Source organism: Octopus bimaculoides, chromosome 5 (assembly GCF_046866305.1).
Source record: "Octopus bimaculoides isolate indiv1 chromosome 5, ASM4686630v1, whole genome shotgun sequence".
NCBI classification, from domain to species: domain Eukaryota; kingdom Metazoa; phylum Mollusca; class Cephalopoda; order Octopoda; family Octopodidae; genus Octopus; species Octopus bimaculoides.
Genome location: NC_142932.1, coordinates 78,948,376 through 78,966,087, shown reverse-complemented (window position 1 = coordinate 78,966,087; position 17,712 = coordinate 78,948,376). Strand labels below are relative to the sequence as shown.

Here is a 17,712-nt window from a genome sequence, read left to right as displayed (position 1 = left end):
TATTCACTCGGCAAGTTGTGAAATTTATGTTTTGTGATCATGTGTAGTCTACGATTTTGTCATGGGCATGAAGTTGGAACAAAGAGCAAACGTGAAATTTTGCGTTAAACTTTGGAGGTCTGCTACAGAGACATTGTGCATGCTTCGGCAAACTTATGGTGACAAGGCAATGGGTTGTGCGCAATTTTTCGAGTGGCATAGGCGATTCAAAAGCGGAGAATGTCCCAGGAAGGTGATGAGCAATCTGGAAAACCTGTCACGAGCGTCACCCCCGGAAATGTGGAGAAGATTCATCAGCTTGTGCATGAGGATCGTCGCAGGACAACCCACGACATTGCTGATGTTGTTGGTCTGTCGTATGGCTCCGCACAAGCAATCCTAACGTCTGAATTGAACATGTGACGTGTCTGTGCCAATTTTGTCCCCCACCTGCTGAGCACCGATCAGAAAGAACATCGCGTCGAAGTCTCTCTAGATCTCCGTAGGTGTGCCGCTGGTGACCCATCCTTTCTGTCGTGGATCATCACCGGAGACGAGAGCTGGGTTTACAGGTACGACCCTGAGACGAGGCAGCAGTCGTCACAATGGAAGAGGTCTTCATCTCCTCGACCAAAGAAGGCACGACAGAGTCACAACTCAATCAAGAACATGCTCATCGTTTTTATCGACATCCGCGATCGTCAATCAAGAGTTCTACTGCGACGTTTTGAGGCGTTTGAGGGAGAACATTCGGCGAAAGTTCCCGGATCTGTTCAGCCCGAAGAATTGGATTCTTCACGACGACAATGCACCCTGTTACCGAACTCTCCTCACTCAGTGGGTTTCTCGCCAAAAAAAAATATAGTATCACTTCCGCACCAGCCCTATTCACCAGATTTAGCACCTGCGGACTTCCATCTCTTCCCCGAGATGGAAATGGAGCTCAAAGGTCGACGTTTTAACACCGCTGTCGAGAACAAGAACGAATCACAGAAGGTCCACGACTCGCATACGTAAAACGACTTCCTGACTGGAATCCCCAAATGGCAAGAACGGCTTCCAGGCTGGATTCCAAAAGCGACAGGAACAGGTATATCGCTGCGCAAGGTGACTAATTCGAAAGAGATGACGTTCAATCTTTGATAAATAAGTTATTTTTTATTAACTATAACTAACCCGGGAACATTTTAATACCAACTCGCGCGCACGCACACACACATAAATAACTTACTGTTAATAAAAACCAGGGTGCGTTGCGTTCCGTTACTTAAGTGAAAAAGTGTATGGTAAATGCACAAACAAAAAGTAAAAAACGTATAATGAATGCACAGATGAACGGATAAACGTATACTGAATGCACAAACGGACGCAAAAAAGAAGAAAAATGAATGGGTAATGCTTAGAGGGCAATCCTAAAGGATTAGAAAGGAAGTAAATAGCTTTAGGATCGGTTAGCAACGCGCCCGGTGTAAAAAAAAAAGGGAGAGAAAGAAAGGCTGACCACGGGACACATGTTAGCAGCAGGCAGAGGAGAAAGAGAGAGAGAGAGAGAGAAAGGGGAAGGAACGAAGAGGGGAAAAAGGAGAAAGAAGAAAGGTCAGAAATAGAAGTCGCACGGATATATAACTAACTGTTAATAAAAACCAGGGTGCGTTGCGTTCCGTTAACCCCCACCCCCCATACACACCCATAAAGTCGTTTTTATGTTTTGGTTGAAACAACAAGCATGGAACTCAATACGTTTTGTAGAGAAACAAAAATATATTTATTAAGGCTGTATAAAGAATTCACTCGCCATTCCATTCTTCAGGATGTAGATGCTTGAAACTTGCATTTGAAGGGTTTTGTACGTGGGAAAAAAATAAAAAAATCTCTCTCTCTCTCCCTTTTGTTGGGGATATTTTCCGTATAGATTACATCTTTTACTCCATGCATTGTACTTTTCTGGTCTAGCACTTGACATGATAGATAGGTTTCTCAAGCTGCGATCCTTCAGGTTCTAGGTGAATTTTAAAAGTGATATGGAATTAAGTTCATTTTTTTTTTTCTGTTCCTGAACAAGGCGATGTTGTATGTCTCGGCCTTAAAGATATCCCCTGTAAGGCTGTCCTGTTGACACTAGGGACTCATATTTTTCAGAACGCAGTGGTCGATACATCTAAAGTTGCAAATTGGAGTACTTTGGTTTTGTCCACATTATTGTCACTAAAAGTTTATAATCCAATGCTACTGGCTTTCACAGTGTTTCTACTAACTGACTGAATATTCTTATAAGCTTCTTTCTGAAATTGTCCCTGTTGCGTTCATTTCTATTATGCACTTCCAAGCATGTTGTCTCTAACAATGCTATAACAGAAGTTCATATATTATTTTTTTATCCTGTTCATAATAGAGAAGACCGTGAGTTCTGAGATTTCTACCCCGTTAAAAATACCTGTATATATGTCAAAGATCCCTTAGCGGTCCTTCTTCACCCAGTAGGATTCGTCGTTAGATAACAATGATTTTGACATTATATGAATATCGAACTCTGTAATGGTGGCGTACTATTTGCCGAAATCCGGGACTTGCAGAAGATTTGTACAAATCGGGGGTAGTATTTTACTATAATTTTCGTTATTTAGTTGATGTTTTTTTCCAACGGTTGTAATGGATCCTCTCGCAGACTAGGGCATGTCGTGCCCTTTCCACTACTCTTCTAACTTTATATGAATCCACTGGTGTCATTATATTCAAGCCAGGTGGTATCAGCTTTGAGTCTCTACATTTACACAGGAAAGTCAGATGGTTTGAAAGATGAGCTAGTTTTGATGGAGTTTCTCTATATGTCTCCATTGAAGTCTAATGTTGGCTCTGTTCCGATTAGATAATACGGTTCTATATTTAAGAGATGAGGAATTATGTACATTATTTACATTATTTATATCTGATGGATATTTGTCCTCATCTTGTTTGTTGCTAACACGTTTCGGCTGATACCCTCCAGCCTTCATCAGGTATCTTGGGGAAATTTTGAACCTGGGTTCTCATTCCTAAGGTATTTTTTGATGTTGTTATTATTATTATTATTATTATTATTATTATTATTATTATTATTATTAAGGTCACTGCCTGGAATCGAACCAATAAGACACTTGATGGAAATGTTGACCTTCTGTGTAGAAACTACCTACTTCAGTATGGACACTGATATATATTGACAGGAATAGAGTTCAGCTATGGGTTCACCATTATCACCAATAATAGCCAATATATTCATGAAATACTTTGAGAATTTGGCTTTAGGATTAACATTACTAAAACAAACCCAATGGCTGCGATATGTTGATGGCACCTTCATACTCTGGTCCCACCAGGAAGATGTCCAAGTGCTGTTGGATCATGTGAACTCAATAAAGCCATCCATACAGTTCCCAATAGAAAAAGGAAAAAACAATCAGCTAGCATTCCTGGACATATTAATAACATGCACCAAGTATGAATTCAGGACATCCGTATACTGCAAGCCAATCTTCACTGGACGATACCTCAACTTCAACTCCCACTATCCATACAGTGTAAAGATATATGATATATATAGTAACAGTTACACATTTTGTGATAATAGTATTTTCACCAATACGTAAAAATACTATTTGTAATAAAGATATGCATTACTGAGTAATCAGTCCCATTCTTGTAACTATTAAGTATATTTTCATTAAAACTATTGTATTTTGGCCTTTTTGTTGTATTTAGATGTGTATGTGAAAGAACATGCTTCTAATACATACATGATTCCTTTATAAAAAGAGAGAAAGGACAAGAAAGACGAGTCACTGTTTTAATTTGCTGTTTCTGAATAACACATATTCACCACTGTCTTTTACATACCTAGAACTTTGCCAAATTGGAAAGTAAAATAATGCACACCTAAATGGTACATATAGTAGACAAATATTTCCCAAATGACCAGCCTACCATCTTAAAAAAATGAAGAGTATATCGGATGATACAGTCCTAGATATATGATTACTGAACAATGAAGGTGGATGTTTACAGATGTCATGTCGTTGACTATAGTTTTATATCTTCTACACCAGGAATGCCCAGGGATTAAATAGAATGTATGGAAATAAAGCTGTTACAATTGTTTAGTGCTATAGAAACAGCAAGTACCATTCATCTCAGAGGTAATAATGAAAGATGTAACGATGGATATTTTATGAATTTGATGATGAAAGGAACAAATATGAAACAAAATTGGAGTTTATTAAACTTGAAATTCAAGATTAATTTAAATTTTAATAAACGCTTGATGAAAACTGTTTGTCAGTACAGATCAATACTTAATGTTCATAGAAAAATATATTCATTTATCAAATGAACAGATTTAGTTTTTGACAGATTTGTTGAAATTTCATTACAAAGGAATATCATTTTCAATTTTCTCAGGTTTTCTTCTCTCCCAGCCTGCACGTATATTGTCAACATAACAACTAACCCCTGGTAAGCACAAAACAAGTTTTAAGAATAATGTCAACAAAGGAAGTATGCAACATGTGAAGGTATTTGAGTAAAAAAAACTCGAAGGGTGTTTTAGCCAGTTTGGCATGCCTATGATAAAGACATGCATAACTGAGAAAAACACTGTTACATATCCTAAGTGACTTTGAGTAAAACGCCATTCTTTCCAGTTGAGTATTTCACTAACACTTGGAAGAGAGGAAATTCCAACAAGAAGCATTAAGAACAGGGCTATAAATCCAGTACTTATTAAAGATTCGCCTTTGAGGTTCAGATGTACTTCATAAGGGGAGATAACTGAGGAATTAGCATGTGGACTAGTAAGGTACCATGAATTAGCATAGCCAGGGGAAATAAGTACCAGAGACATCCCAGCATGCCAGAAACTGAAAAGAAGAGCATAAAGTCCTATCATTTTGCGAGATTTCATCCATTTGTCCATCCATTTAGGGAAATCTTTGTATTTTGTTCCATTGTAAATTTGTAAAAATCCTGCTAAGCAACCTGGTAAATAAGAAGAAGCTAATAATGTAATGGCTGTCAAACAGACTATTTTGTTCAAAAACGTCAGTGGCATTCTATACCAGGATATTTGAAGATTGTGGCTAGTGTAGTATATTACAATCTTTGCAGTTACAACTATGAACCAAACCAGAAAAGTCACTAATGTATAAATACTAGGTATACCCCATCCTGACATAAGAGTTAGGGGATAAGCTTCCAGTTTCCTTGCAGCACCTAAGTTACCACAGTCAACGGGAGGAATCCCAATATCACGTGACAATTGCATAATTCTTTCTCGTGCATGTCTGTTATTTCCAGCGACGAAATTTTTTATGCTACCACCAAAGTTCTCACTTTCAACAGCATAAGCAGACAATGTGTTAAAAGATTTTACAAACTGAATATCTGGGAAAATGATAGCTAAATTTTCTGCATTTGATTCAAATTTACTTGGTTTAGTGCGATTTGAGATATCAACGAAAATTTTTCCCACCAAATCATTCTTATGTGGTCGAAGACAGGATTCCATGCTAGAATAAGGAATTGCCAGGATAAAAATTTCAATTTCCTTGTTTGTAAGAACATTTTTAACAGAGTCCACTTTGACGTTGCTCAACTGTTTATCTCTGGTGATAAAGGATCGTTGAAGTGGATTTCGACTACCAAAAACGGTTTCATATCCAGCTTGTAAAAGTCTTTTCCCTAATGCTGTTCCATAGTTTCCTGTACCAAGAATGCCAATTGTTTGGTTTTCCATAGTTTCTGTATCTGTTAAGAAATAAAAAGTAAAACTTAATTAAGATTACATGTGTTTGTACAGGAGAGTAAAGGATTATATGCAATACAAACATAAAATGAATGAATTGCAGAGCTTCTCTATGGCTACTCATTCTGTTAGACATAGTAGTCAAATTCCTTCAAATCAGGTTCTTGAACTAAAAAAAAAAATGGAAGTAATTATTTGCTAATATACTTCAAGATATAAAAGGAATAGTCAAGGATAGACTGTCTTTGATGACGGGTTTGCTTGATCAAGGCTGAATTGGAGATGAACAATAGTATAAACATTCATAGATGAAAAGCTCACAATAATTATGCCATTTTCTAAAAATTTCAAATTCTGCATGCCATTATTTTGAACCAGAGCAGAGATTGTCTGGATATCTCCAGACATCTCATTTCCTTCAGTGCCAGTATGGAAGGAGAGGACCATGAAGTGATGAGTGTACAGCTGATACTCACACAAGTTGGTACTCCATTGCTTACGACATTGAGGGTTCCAGTTGATCCGATCAACAGAACAGCCTGCTTGTGAAATTAACGTGCAAGTGGCTGAGCACTCCACAGACACGTGTACCCTTAACGTAGTTCTCGGGAATATTCAGCGTGACACAGTGTGACAAGGCTGGCCCTTTGAAATACAGACACAACAGAAACAGGAAGTAAGAGTGAGAGAAAGTTGTGGTGAAAGAATACAGCAGGGTTCGCCACCATCCCCTACTGAAGCCTCATGGAGCTTTAGGTGTTTTCGCTCAATAAACACTCACAACACCCAGTCTGGGAATTGAAACCGTGATCCTATGACCGCGAGTCCGCTGCCTTAACCACTGGGCTATTGCGCCTCCACACTCACACAATAGCCAACATAGAAGAAGAAGGATGAAGTAAACATTTAATGAAGAAAGGTTTAAGCACTATCAGTATAGATTAATCAGCTCTATGGCATGGAGGATTTAGTTAGAAGAGGAAAAAACAGAACCCATTACTATTTACAGTGTCTTTGAGACAGGTGGGAAGAAGGGATGAAGATATTCACAGATTAGAGGTATGACTTGGATGTTTGCAACTGATTGTACTCCATAAAAAACAAAGGTAAGGGTAGTCATGTTTAACCAGATAAAAGTTGATTATGTTTACCATTAAAAAGCAGGAACTATCCTACTAACTAACTACCAACTATCCAACACAATTTCCATCTACTAAATTTCACACACATGACTTTGATGAAGCTGAAGTTATGGTAAGAGACATATGTCCAAAGTGCCACATAGTGATTAAATCTGAAAACCATGTAGTCAAGAGGCAAACTTCTTTAGCCATGCAGGTACATGCAACCCACACATTTCTCCACCTCACATCACCCTTATGTCCTACCTATAAGCACCATATTAACCACAATATCCAGTCCTTTCTTCCTAAAACATTGGCCTCTGGTATCTCCTCCCTGCTCATGTTCATGCCTTTCCTGAAGGTGTTGACCTGTGAGTTTATCTTCTTTTGTTATCATATTTTTATTGAAAATCACTGTCTTTGTTTCAGTTAATTATGAAAATTATAAAGAATTTAGTAAAGTAACTCTGCCATTATTAAGCTGGTGCTTGGAACATAACTTAACATTTTGATGGAAGGTTTTAATTCAGATCACTTTAAAACAAAAAGTCTATATCATAGAATTTGAGGCATTCTCAGGTGAATTAGTATCAAAAAGGTTATATGGAAACTCAATCTGACCAGTTTTGGAGGTTCTACAACAGTCAGAAGAACTGCTTTTCTTTCAGAACCAGCAAGTAAAAATTCAATAAATAAAAAAAAAAAAAATATCTGCAAGCATGTTTATACATAATGTTCATTTTTTTTAACATTTAATTTCCTGTTATGCCTGGTTTTTCATCCTTGAAATTTTCAGCTTGTTCCAACAAAATAAACCTTCGACTAGTATTGATTTCACTCTTCAAAACATTCAGAACCTTTCATTCATATAAAATCAGTAAAGGATTCTTGACATTAATGTTGATTTCAAATTTTAGCATAAAGCCAGCAATTTTGGGGAGCAGGTAAGTTGATTACATCAGCTCCAGTCCTCAACTGATACTCATTTTATTAATCTTGGAAGGATGAAGAGTAAAGTTGGCCTTGGTAGGGTTTGAACTCAGAACATAAAGATGGTGCAGCCTACTGGCTTGCCAGTCCTCAGTCAAACCGTCCAACCCATACCAGCAAGGAAAATGGATGTTAGATGATGATGATGATGATGATGATGATGATGATGATGGATAAGGTGCCAATCCACTACAGTTGTTTCCAACAAATTTTTAATTGATTAATAGAGCCATTACATCATTAGAAAAACAAAAAAAAACTGTTTTCATCAGGTGAATATATGGATTACAACATTCAAAAACATTTTTAGGAAACATTCCACCCTCTATCCTTCCCTACCCACTCACTCTGTGTAATTCTCTGTACCACTTATTGTACCTTGTAGGCATGTCCTATTGTACCTTGTAGACAATGGCATGTGCCCCTTCATGATTCTATGACCCTTGCTGGTCACAGAATGAATTTGTTAGTATTATAGGAGAAAATAATGTGATGTCATGCGTGGGTAACGAAGATTTATAGCAATGAAGAAGGTTAGAGGATGAGGTATGGGGGAATCAGATAGTGAAGCATCTTGCCCCTACAACTAAGATAGAGTGAATTTCTTTTCTCTTTTAATTCTGTTCAATAAGCTGTTTTAGAGCTAAAGTAGAAATGGTTATTTATATAGTTATTTATTTAACAGTAATTTATATATATATATTTATTTAACAGCCTTCATGACCCCTTTATGGCTATATAGATACGTTCAGAGTGCTTCTTTCATCATTGTCTTCATTGCTTTAATGTTCATTTTTACATGCTCACATGAATGGGCAGAATTTGTTAAAGTGGAATTTTCTATGACTCGATGCCTTTTCTGTCATCACCCTTGCCTATTTACAAGTAAGGTAATATTTTTCCCATGACTCTCTTTACTCTTTTTACTCTTTTACCTGTTTCAGTCATTTGGCTGTGGTTATGCTGGAGTACCGCCTTTAGTCGAGCAAATCGACCCCAGGACTTATTCTTTGTAAGCCTAGTACTTATTCTATTGGTCTCTTTTGCCGAACCGCTAAGTTACAAGGATGTAAACACACCAGCATCGGTTGTCAAGCGATGTTGGGGGGACAAACACAGACACACATACATATATATATAAACATATATACGACGGGCTTCTTTCAGTTTCCGTCTACCAAATCCACTCACAAGGCTTTGGTCGGCCCAAGGCTATAGTAGAAGACACTTGCCCAAGGTGCCACGCAGTGGAACTGAACCCAGAACCGTGTGGTTCATAAGCAAGCTACTTACTACACAGCCACTTCTAAACATCTTTTCATAAAAGACTGGAAACAAAAGACACCACTTGCATGATGGTGACACACATTTACAACTATCCCAATGTCAATACAAAGAGACAGCTACACATACACACACATCACACACACACACACCTACACACACACACACACACACACACATATGCACACACACACACACACACACAAACACACACACACACACAAACACACACACACACACAATAGGCTACTTTCAATTTGTTAAACAAATTCTCTCACAAGGCTTTGGCTAGCCTAGGGCTATAGTAGAAGATACTTGCCTAAAATACTATGCAGTGGGATTGAACCCAGTATCATGTAGTCAGGAAGCAAATTTCTTACCACAAAGCCATGCCTGTGCTCATTCTTTCTTCATTATACTTAGACGTCAAAATAAATTTTAAAATATCCTAAATTTCTTCTTCATATTCAGACTTTTGACCATGACTATGTTCATATACATTATATATTCACATATATTCACATGCTATACATACTCATCCTCATCATCATCATGTAATGTTCATCTTCCATGCTGGTATGGGTTGGACAGCTTGACAGGAGCTGGCAAGCCACAGGGCTGTGCCAGGTTCCATTGTCTGCTTTGGCATAGTTTCTCCAGCCATATGCCCTTCCTAACGCCAATCACTTTACTGGGTGTACTGGGTACTTTTTACCTGGCACCAGCACCAGCAGGGTCACCACATAACCTGCAAGACAAAGATCCCTGACTGAGTAGGAGAGTAGTGTTGGGGGAGGTGGCTTCATGCCACATGACAGGTTAAAGTATAATAGAGTGATGAAAATAGGTATCTAGTTATAGAGGAGATACCTGTCTACCCCAGCTGGAAATGAAAGGAAAGAAAAATAGAGTCAGAGACAAAGACAGGCAAACAAAGTGAGAGAGAGAAAGATAGATGATGGTGGAGATGAGTTGGGTCATGCCTACAAGGTACAAAGGGACATACCTACAAGGAACAATAAGTGGTACAGAGAATTATACAGGGTGAGTGGACAGGGAAGGATAGAGGGTGGAATGTTTCATAAGAGTGTGATTAATATTTTATATATTCACACATATGGCATTAATAATGTTGTTGGTAAAAGAGCACATTAAAACACAACTTTTTTTATGTTTTAATCAACAGAGAAACAAGAGTGCTCATGACTGTTTACAGGACCTCCAAGACAGATGGCAGAGGGAGAGAGAAAGGGGGGAGGAAGAGAGAGAGGGAGAGGGAGAGAGAGAGGGAGAGGGAGAGAGAGAGAGGGAGAGGGAGAGGGAGAGAGAGAGGGGGAGAGGGAGAGAGAGGGGGAGAGGGAGAGAGAGGGGGAGAGGGAGAGAGAGGGGGAGAGGGAGAGAGAGGGGGAGAGGGAGAGAGAGGGGGAGAGGGAGAGAGAGGGGGAGAGGGGGGGGGGGGGGGGAGGGGGGTTTATTATCAGACCAGAGATTTAGACTGAATTTTTGCAATAAAGTGGACTCCATTAAGAGCATCCAAGAACCATGTTATAGTTAAACAGGACAACAGATAGATAAAACTATTCAGAAATATGAACAGCTCCTTTGATGGGCTCCTATATAGAGTTTCTGTCAATCATATTTCACCTAAAAGGCTTTGGTCAACTCAAGTCTATATAAGAAGATATTTGCCCAAAATGCTGTAAGGTGGAATCAAACCTGAAGCCATGAAGGTGCCAAGCAAACTTTTTAGTCATACATAACTATGTCTAAGAAGTGATGCTAATTGGCTGTTACATGCAAATGGGTGTAATGGAAAGTCGATTCTGTACTAAAAAATTGAAACCCAACGCAGTATGCACAAGCATAACCAGGATTTCAACCTTATGTTCATAGATTTAAAACAATATGTACACATGTGTATTTTGCATACACATGTGTAACCCAGTGAGTGTGTGTGTGAGGGGAATAGTTAAACCTGTCAAACTCCTAATAGCTATGTATGTAGTCTGTAAACCAAACACTAGTATGGGAATATATATTATTTTATAGTATATAAATAAGATATCATTTGTACTTGCCATGACAAAATGGACAATCATCTGAATTCAGCAAAATTTCATAACTGCTCATTTTTACTATAAAATACAAAGAAATATTAAAGCATTTACACAAACTGAATGCTTAGGGAGTGACTCAACGATTCCTGTACTTAATCTTTTTCATCAGGCCAGAGCAATCAAGCTAATTTATTACACTAGGCAACGAAGATTTTGTTACAGAAGACCAAATAGGTGTTCCTTGCTAATTTCAGTATGCTGATTTCAAATTTATAATTGGATTTTTTTCTTAACTTTGTGTAGAATGCAAATCACTTAGTAAAATTTCCTACTACCTCCAGATTTTGGTTTTAATTGACTTAACGCCAATAATATGAAACTTGCTTCTCAAGTTTAAAGCAAGTTTTGTTTGCCAACTATATACAAATTCTTACAATTTTGATCAATAAAATTTATCCTGAGTTGGTAGCACTGAGTCAAGGGCATAGTAATGGCCCAATGGTTAGTTGCTATATGACAGTCAAGAAGGGCAGTTGTTGAAGTTCTCTGTTGGTAAACAAGTAATAGGCTGTGGTAAGTTGGTGTGTTTTTATAGCATTTGTTTTGTACTACGGTGTGTATTTCTTTTATTTTCTACATTGTGATTATTACTTTCCACATTTTTTTTCCAAATATTGTATGGTAATTAAAATGCAATCAAATAGATGTGCTTGTGTAAATCACCCAGACAACTTTTACTATATATGTGGACAATATACACCAAATTCACAACATAGAAACATAACAACAAACTTGCCTACAAAGATTATTTTGACTGTAAGTTAGGAAAGCAAGAGCGGGACTGGGAACCACATATCTGCTGTGCACAGTGCAATGCAATGCTAATAGCTTGGATGAATGGTAAAAGAAAAGTGATGCCATTCTCAGTCCCCAAGGTTTGGTGTGAGATGAAAAATCTCTTCAATGGTTGTTATTTTTGTTTGACAAAGATTGCTGGTTTCACAAAGAAAAAAACAAATCAAAAATCATGTACCCAAACTACAAATCAGCAATAAACCAGTACCACACAATGAAACAAATCCACCATCAGTTCCACCAGTTCATCTGAAGATTCTACTAATGATATAGAAATAGGGAAAGATGGGGTATATGTTCCAGATGCAACTAGTTCCCCACATTTGTTAAGTCAAGCAGAATTAAATGACTTGGTGTGCAATTTGGAATTACCAAAAGTAAAACCAGAGTTGCTTGGTTCCAGACTTCAAGAATGGAATTTCTTCCAGCTAAACAAAGTTTCCCATTTCTGCCATTGCCATCTACAGTTTTCATCATTTTACTTACAGGAGGAAAACATTTTGTTTCTGCTATGATATTAGCGAACTAAGGGAAAGGATTGGCTTTCACTATGATCCAAAAGAATGGAGACTGTTCGTTGACTCTAGAAAAGCTAGCCTTAAAGCTGTATTACTGCACAATGGCAATGAAAAGCCTTCAATACCTGTAATACATGCCACTTGCCTTAATGAGACTTATGAATCAATGGAACTGCTGCTAAGACTCATCAAATATAAGGACCACATATGAAATATTTGTGGCAGCCTTGAAGTTGTATTATTACTTCTTGGGTTACAGCTGGGCTACACAAAGCCTATGTGCTTTTTGTGTCTACGGAGCAGCAGAAATGACAAGAACCACTACAAAAAACATTACTGACCATCTAGAACTGAGCATGTTATAGGTAAACGCATTCACCCTTGGAAAGTACATCTTTCATCACTCCACTTTAGACTTGGTCTTATGAAAAATTTTGTGACGAGTATGAATCATCAAAGAAGTGGTTTCCAATATTTAAAGGATAAATTCAAAAGAATATTGACAAATGCTAACCTAGAAACTGGAGTTTTCACTGGGCCACATACCCACAGTGTCATCCACGATTCCTTGTTTCCATCTAATGTAAATGAGATTGAACTAGGAGCATGAACATCTTTTATTGAACAGGTCAAAAAAGTTTCTTGGAAGCTACAAGACTAAAAACTGGGAACTTGAAGAAAACATCCCAAAAAATGGGATGCAGAATGTCTTTGAAAATACAGTTTTACATTCTCATCTTGACTTCTTCCCAGCTAGTGATGAGCATGGTGAGCACTTTCATCAAAAGATTTCAGTAAAAGAAAATAGATACCAAGGTGATTTCAACCCAAATATGATGAGAGATTATTGATGGTTCCTGCAGAAGGAGAGCTCATCATCCTACAAGTATTAAAGGAAGAGGAAACACCAAAGTTTCACTTAAGAACAGGAAGTTGCCTTTCGGTAATAACAACAAAATACTAATGCCCTTCAAGGGGGTGGTTGGGCACAGGGGTGGTAATTCTCCCAGCAGAATTCCACTATCTTATCTTAAGCCAGAAATCTCTGTTCATCAATTATTTAAGTATGTTTAACATAAAATGTGGCACAGAAAAGTAGCTTAAACAACTTTTGTAATAAAAGCGGGTGAGAAAAAAATGAAAATTAAGGGTTTTCAGTTACACAAAATCTGGACATAATTGAGAAATTTATAAATCAGATCTGAAATTAGCACCAGAAATTTGATAGGAATCAGTAGTTTATGTGTCTGTAACACACACAAAAAAAGTTGAAATTGTTGCCTAATGTTATCAAAGACATTCTAGCTGTGACACCTAATCAAAAGATGAGGTGATCAAAGCTAGGAATGGCTTATGTAGAACTACATTATTTGTATGTCCTTCCCTTTTTCAAGGAATGTGATTGAGATTTGGTTGCTATTTCATAGCAGTGTAATTAGTAATTTAAGCAAATAGAAATCAAAAATTTTAAACTACCCAAATTAATAGAAACTCTTCTTACATCCAGCAGATATAAGAATAGTTTCTATTAATGGATGTAAGAATAGTTTCTGGTTGTAAGTCTGAATAGTCAGCTGGATGTAAGAACAGTTTCTATTAATTTGGCAACAAAATGAATATTAGTAGTGGTATTATAGCAACTACACTTTATATCTAAAGTATGACATCTTAATATTACTTCTCTGGTTGATAGGAAATGTTCTCTCCAGACAAAGTGAACTCTAGATTATGTAAGAAATATAATTCTGCATGACAGTGAAACAGAGTAGTAATTCCTAAATTTATTTTGGCAATGAACCCTTATACAATTTTCCAAAAATCACAGAAGCCATACCTATATTTTACAGACAACCCCTAACACCTTAATTTTAATTAGGCATTAATGAATCAAAAGTTGCTGCACATAAGAATGTATTATTTTGAAAATGGTGAATAGCATTGTTTTTCATAAAATTAAATTTTTATAAAAATTTATTGAAAAACACCTTATTTCATGGAACCTCAGAATTTTTTTTTTTTAGAACCTACTTTGAGAAACATTGTAATAAGGAATCTGTTACAATAGGATAGCTATCTGGAAAGTCTATAAGTCTGAATTTAAATTTGCTCAAATTATCACATATTTCACTGCAAGTGATGCACCTAAGCTTTTGATTGATTGTTAGTTTAAAAGAAATTGCTCCAAATCTGTTCAGATCCATTATTTTCACTTTTTTCTTTCTTTGCTTTTTGGGTTTTTTTTCTCATTTACTTAGAAGGAAAGGCCATGTCTATGGATCTTTACAATGACTCTGAATAATGGTTGGTGGGAGGGAGGAAGGTATTCCTAAACAGGTAAAATAGCCTGAATGTGTGCAACAGAGTGGACTCCACCAAAAGCCTTAAAAGTGTTTGATTAAACCAGGTGGGATTAAACCAGCTGATGGATTAAACCAGGTGATGGATTAAATTTAGCAACAAGTAAATCATGGCAGGATTTGAACTGAGAACAAAAAAAGCCAGAATAAATGCTGCAAGATATCCTGTCCAATGCTCTAATGACTCTGCCAATATACCTTAGACTGGTATTTATCAACCCTGGATAGGATGAAACAATGGGATTTGGACTCAGAACATAAAAAGCCAATGTTCTAATGACTCAGCTAATTCACTGCCCTAATAGTATGAGTTCCTCTTATATACTTGGCTATAGCTACTATAGCATCTAAGTAGACTTCAGTATTCAATGTCAATCTTCAAAGTTGCAAACTTGTGTAATTCTAAATAACAATTTGCAATAATAACCAGGTTGTTAACATGCACATATTGTCACGGACTTCTACACTTGAAATCCATAAACTTCATCAAAGAGAGAACTGAAGATAGAGTACTCATCTGGACAATATATTCTTCATTTACTAAACTGCCAATCATAATTCTCCTTTTAATACTCCCACACTGACACTCTGTCAGTTATGATGCTGAAAGTTCCAACAGAACAACCTGCTCGTGAAATTAGTATGCAAGTGGTTGAGCATTCCACAGACACACGTACCTTTAATGTAGTTCTCAGGAGGATTCAGCATAGTAAGGCTTGCTCTTTGAAATATGAGTACAACTCATTTTTGACAGCTGAGTGAACTGGAACAATGTGAAATAAAGTGCCTTGCTCAAGGAACCAACACACTTCCAGGAATCGAACTCATGACCTTACGATCATAAGCCAAATACCCTATCCAACAAAGCCACCTCCCATACATAGTTTAGACCAGGGTTTCTCAACAGGAGCCATATGGCCCGGGGGGGGGGGGGCATGGAATATTTCTTGGGTCCACAAAGCTAAGTTTGAAAAATAGGGAGCCACAGGGGATATGAGGGGGGGGGGGGTGCTCAAAAAATTTGGGAATCATAAAATATTAACATGTAGGTATGTATATTTATTTGTAAAATGCACATTACACATATAAGAAACACATGTATATGCGTTTATAATTATGATGGATGAACAGCTACATATTGCATCATACCAAATTGCTCCAATTGCAAAAGCTGGTAAGTCTTACACCATTGGTGAATCTTTGATCATACTTGCAGTGGCTGTAGTGCTTTCAACAGTCATGGATCAGAGTCCACAAGAGCTTACTTCCTCTGAACAACTCATTGGTATCATGACGGATTGATGAAATGGCAGCTGATGTTGAAAGCCAATTAGTTTCAAAACTTAGGGTAAATGAATTCTCACTTCAAATAGATAAATCAACTCTACCTGATAATTCTGCTTTTTTAATGGCATCTGTTGGGTTTCTTAATGTTAATGATATATGTCAAGAATTGCTTTTTGCTTTGAAATTAATGACTGACACAAAAAGGGAATCCATCTTCAAAAACTTGAGGCCTATTTTGAAGAGGACAACATTTCATTGAAGAACATTGTGGCCTGTGCAACAGATGGGACTGCTGCTATGATTGGAAGATATTGGGAATCCAGTGCTTACTTAAAAAAAACTGTTCCGAATGTGCTTTGTATGCACTGTTTTCTTCATCAACAACAACTGGCTGCCATACACATAGCAGGATGTGTGAAGGATGCACTTATAAATGTTACCAAAGCTGTCAACTTGATAAAAAAGATGGCACTGCAAGATTGCCTCTTTAAGTAATTATGTGAAAATAACGTAGAAGTTGAAGGACTTGTGTTGCATACTGAAGTGAGATGGCTAATCGAGGGTAATTGCCTGCATTGCTTTGTTGCACTTGGGGACACTGTTATCTCTTTTTTTTGAGTGAAACAGAAAGAAATTTGTTGATGCAAAGAGTGATATTTTTTACTCGTCTGACATACTTGAAAAGCTAAATATACTTAACAAAGAACTTCAAGGAAATAACTCCACTCTGTTTTCTTGCAAAGAGAAACTTAAAGCCTTCAACGGGAAGCAAAAGTTATTCTGGTTGAATCTTGGAAGACAGGAATTTGCACAGCTTCCTTCCTTAGCAAGCATATCCACCGAGCAGCTTGATGATGGCTTAGCAGTTAATGTTGATCATTTGAAGTAGTTATATAATGATATGGAAATTCACTTCTCTGATCTACTCCAAATAATGATGTCATAGTGGTTTGTGGATCCCTTCATTGTTAATCTATTTGAAGTCAATACTGACATACAAGAAAGCTTCATTGAACTCCAAAATAACACAGCAGCTCTAGCAAGGTTCAAGTATGGAGGATACCAGAAGCTGTGGATGAATGAAGAGATCTCTAAAAAGTACCCATTACTCCGGAAAAACGTCAAGTTGTTTTTACTCGCTTTTCCCACACCTTATGTAGTTGAGTCAGGTTTCAGTCGGGCAATGTGTCTGCTGTCAAAGACTTGAAATTGCCTTGATGTAGAAAGAAGAGGAGATTTACATCTTTCACTGATGGCTTTGAAACCAAACATTGACAAGTTGGTAACCCTGCATCAGTCACAGGGATCCCATTGAAATCAGGCAATATAAACTGAAATTATTATATTTTATTCTTTGTAAATGTAAATAAATTTATTTAAATGAAATATTTATTCAACTACTTTTTAAATTTACAAGTGGGGTAGATGTTTGATGTAAAACTACAACTTTTAATGTTTCTTTCTACTTCTCTAGATGCATTAAGT

General features: G+C 37.1%; 1 protein-coding gene across 10 annotated transcripts in view; it reads right to left on the bottom strand.

Moving 5' to 3' along the window:
- Nucleotides 1-4,221: 4,221 nt before the first annotated feature.
- The window catches only part of LOC106871937 (metalloreductase STEAP4), a 37,118-nt gene continuing 23,627 nt past the window's right edge, over nt 4,222-17,712 (bottom strand). For 4 of the 10 annotated variants that reach the window (XM_089352485.1, XM_014918700.3, XM_089352486.1 and 1 more), the window contains exons 2-3: nt 11,232-11,288; nt 4,222-5,757 (exon numbers count right to left, since the gene is read on the bottom strand). In XM_089352485.1, coding sequence (XP_089208611.1) covers nt 4,382-5,757; nt 11,232-11,283 — 1,428 coding nt within the window. In that variant the 5' untranslated portion in view covers nt 11,284-11,288 and the 3' untranslated portion in view covers nt 4,222-4,381. Of the gene's footprint in view, nt 5,758-9,688; nt 9,902-11,231; nt 11,289-17,712 lie in introns of all 10 variants that reach the window. The other 6 variants (XM_089352490.1, XM_014918705.3, XM_014918707.3 and 3 more) reach the window with 3 other exon arrangements.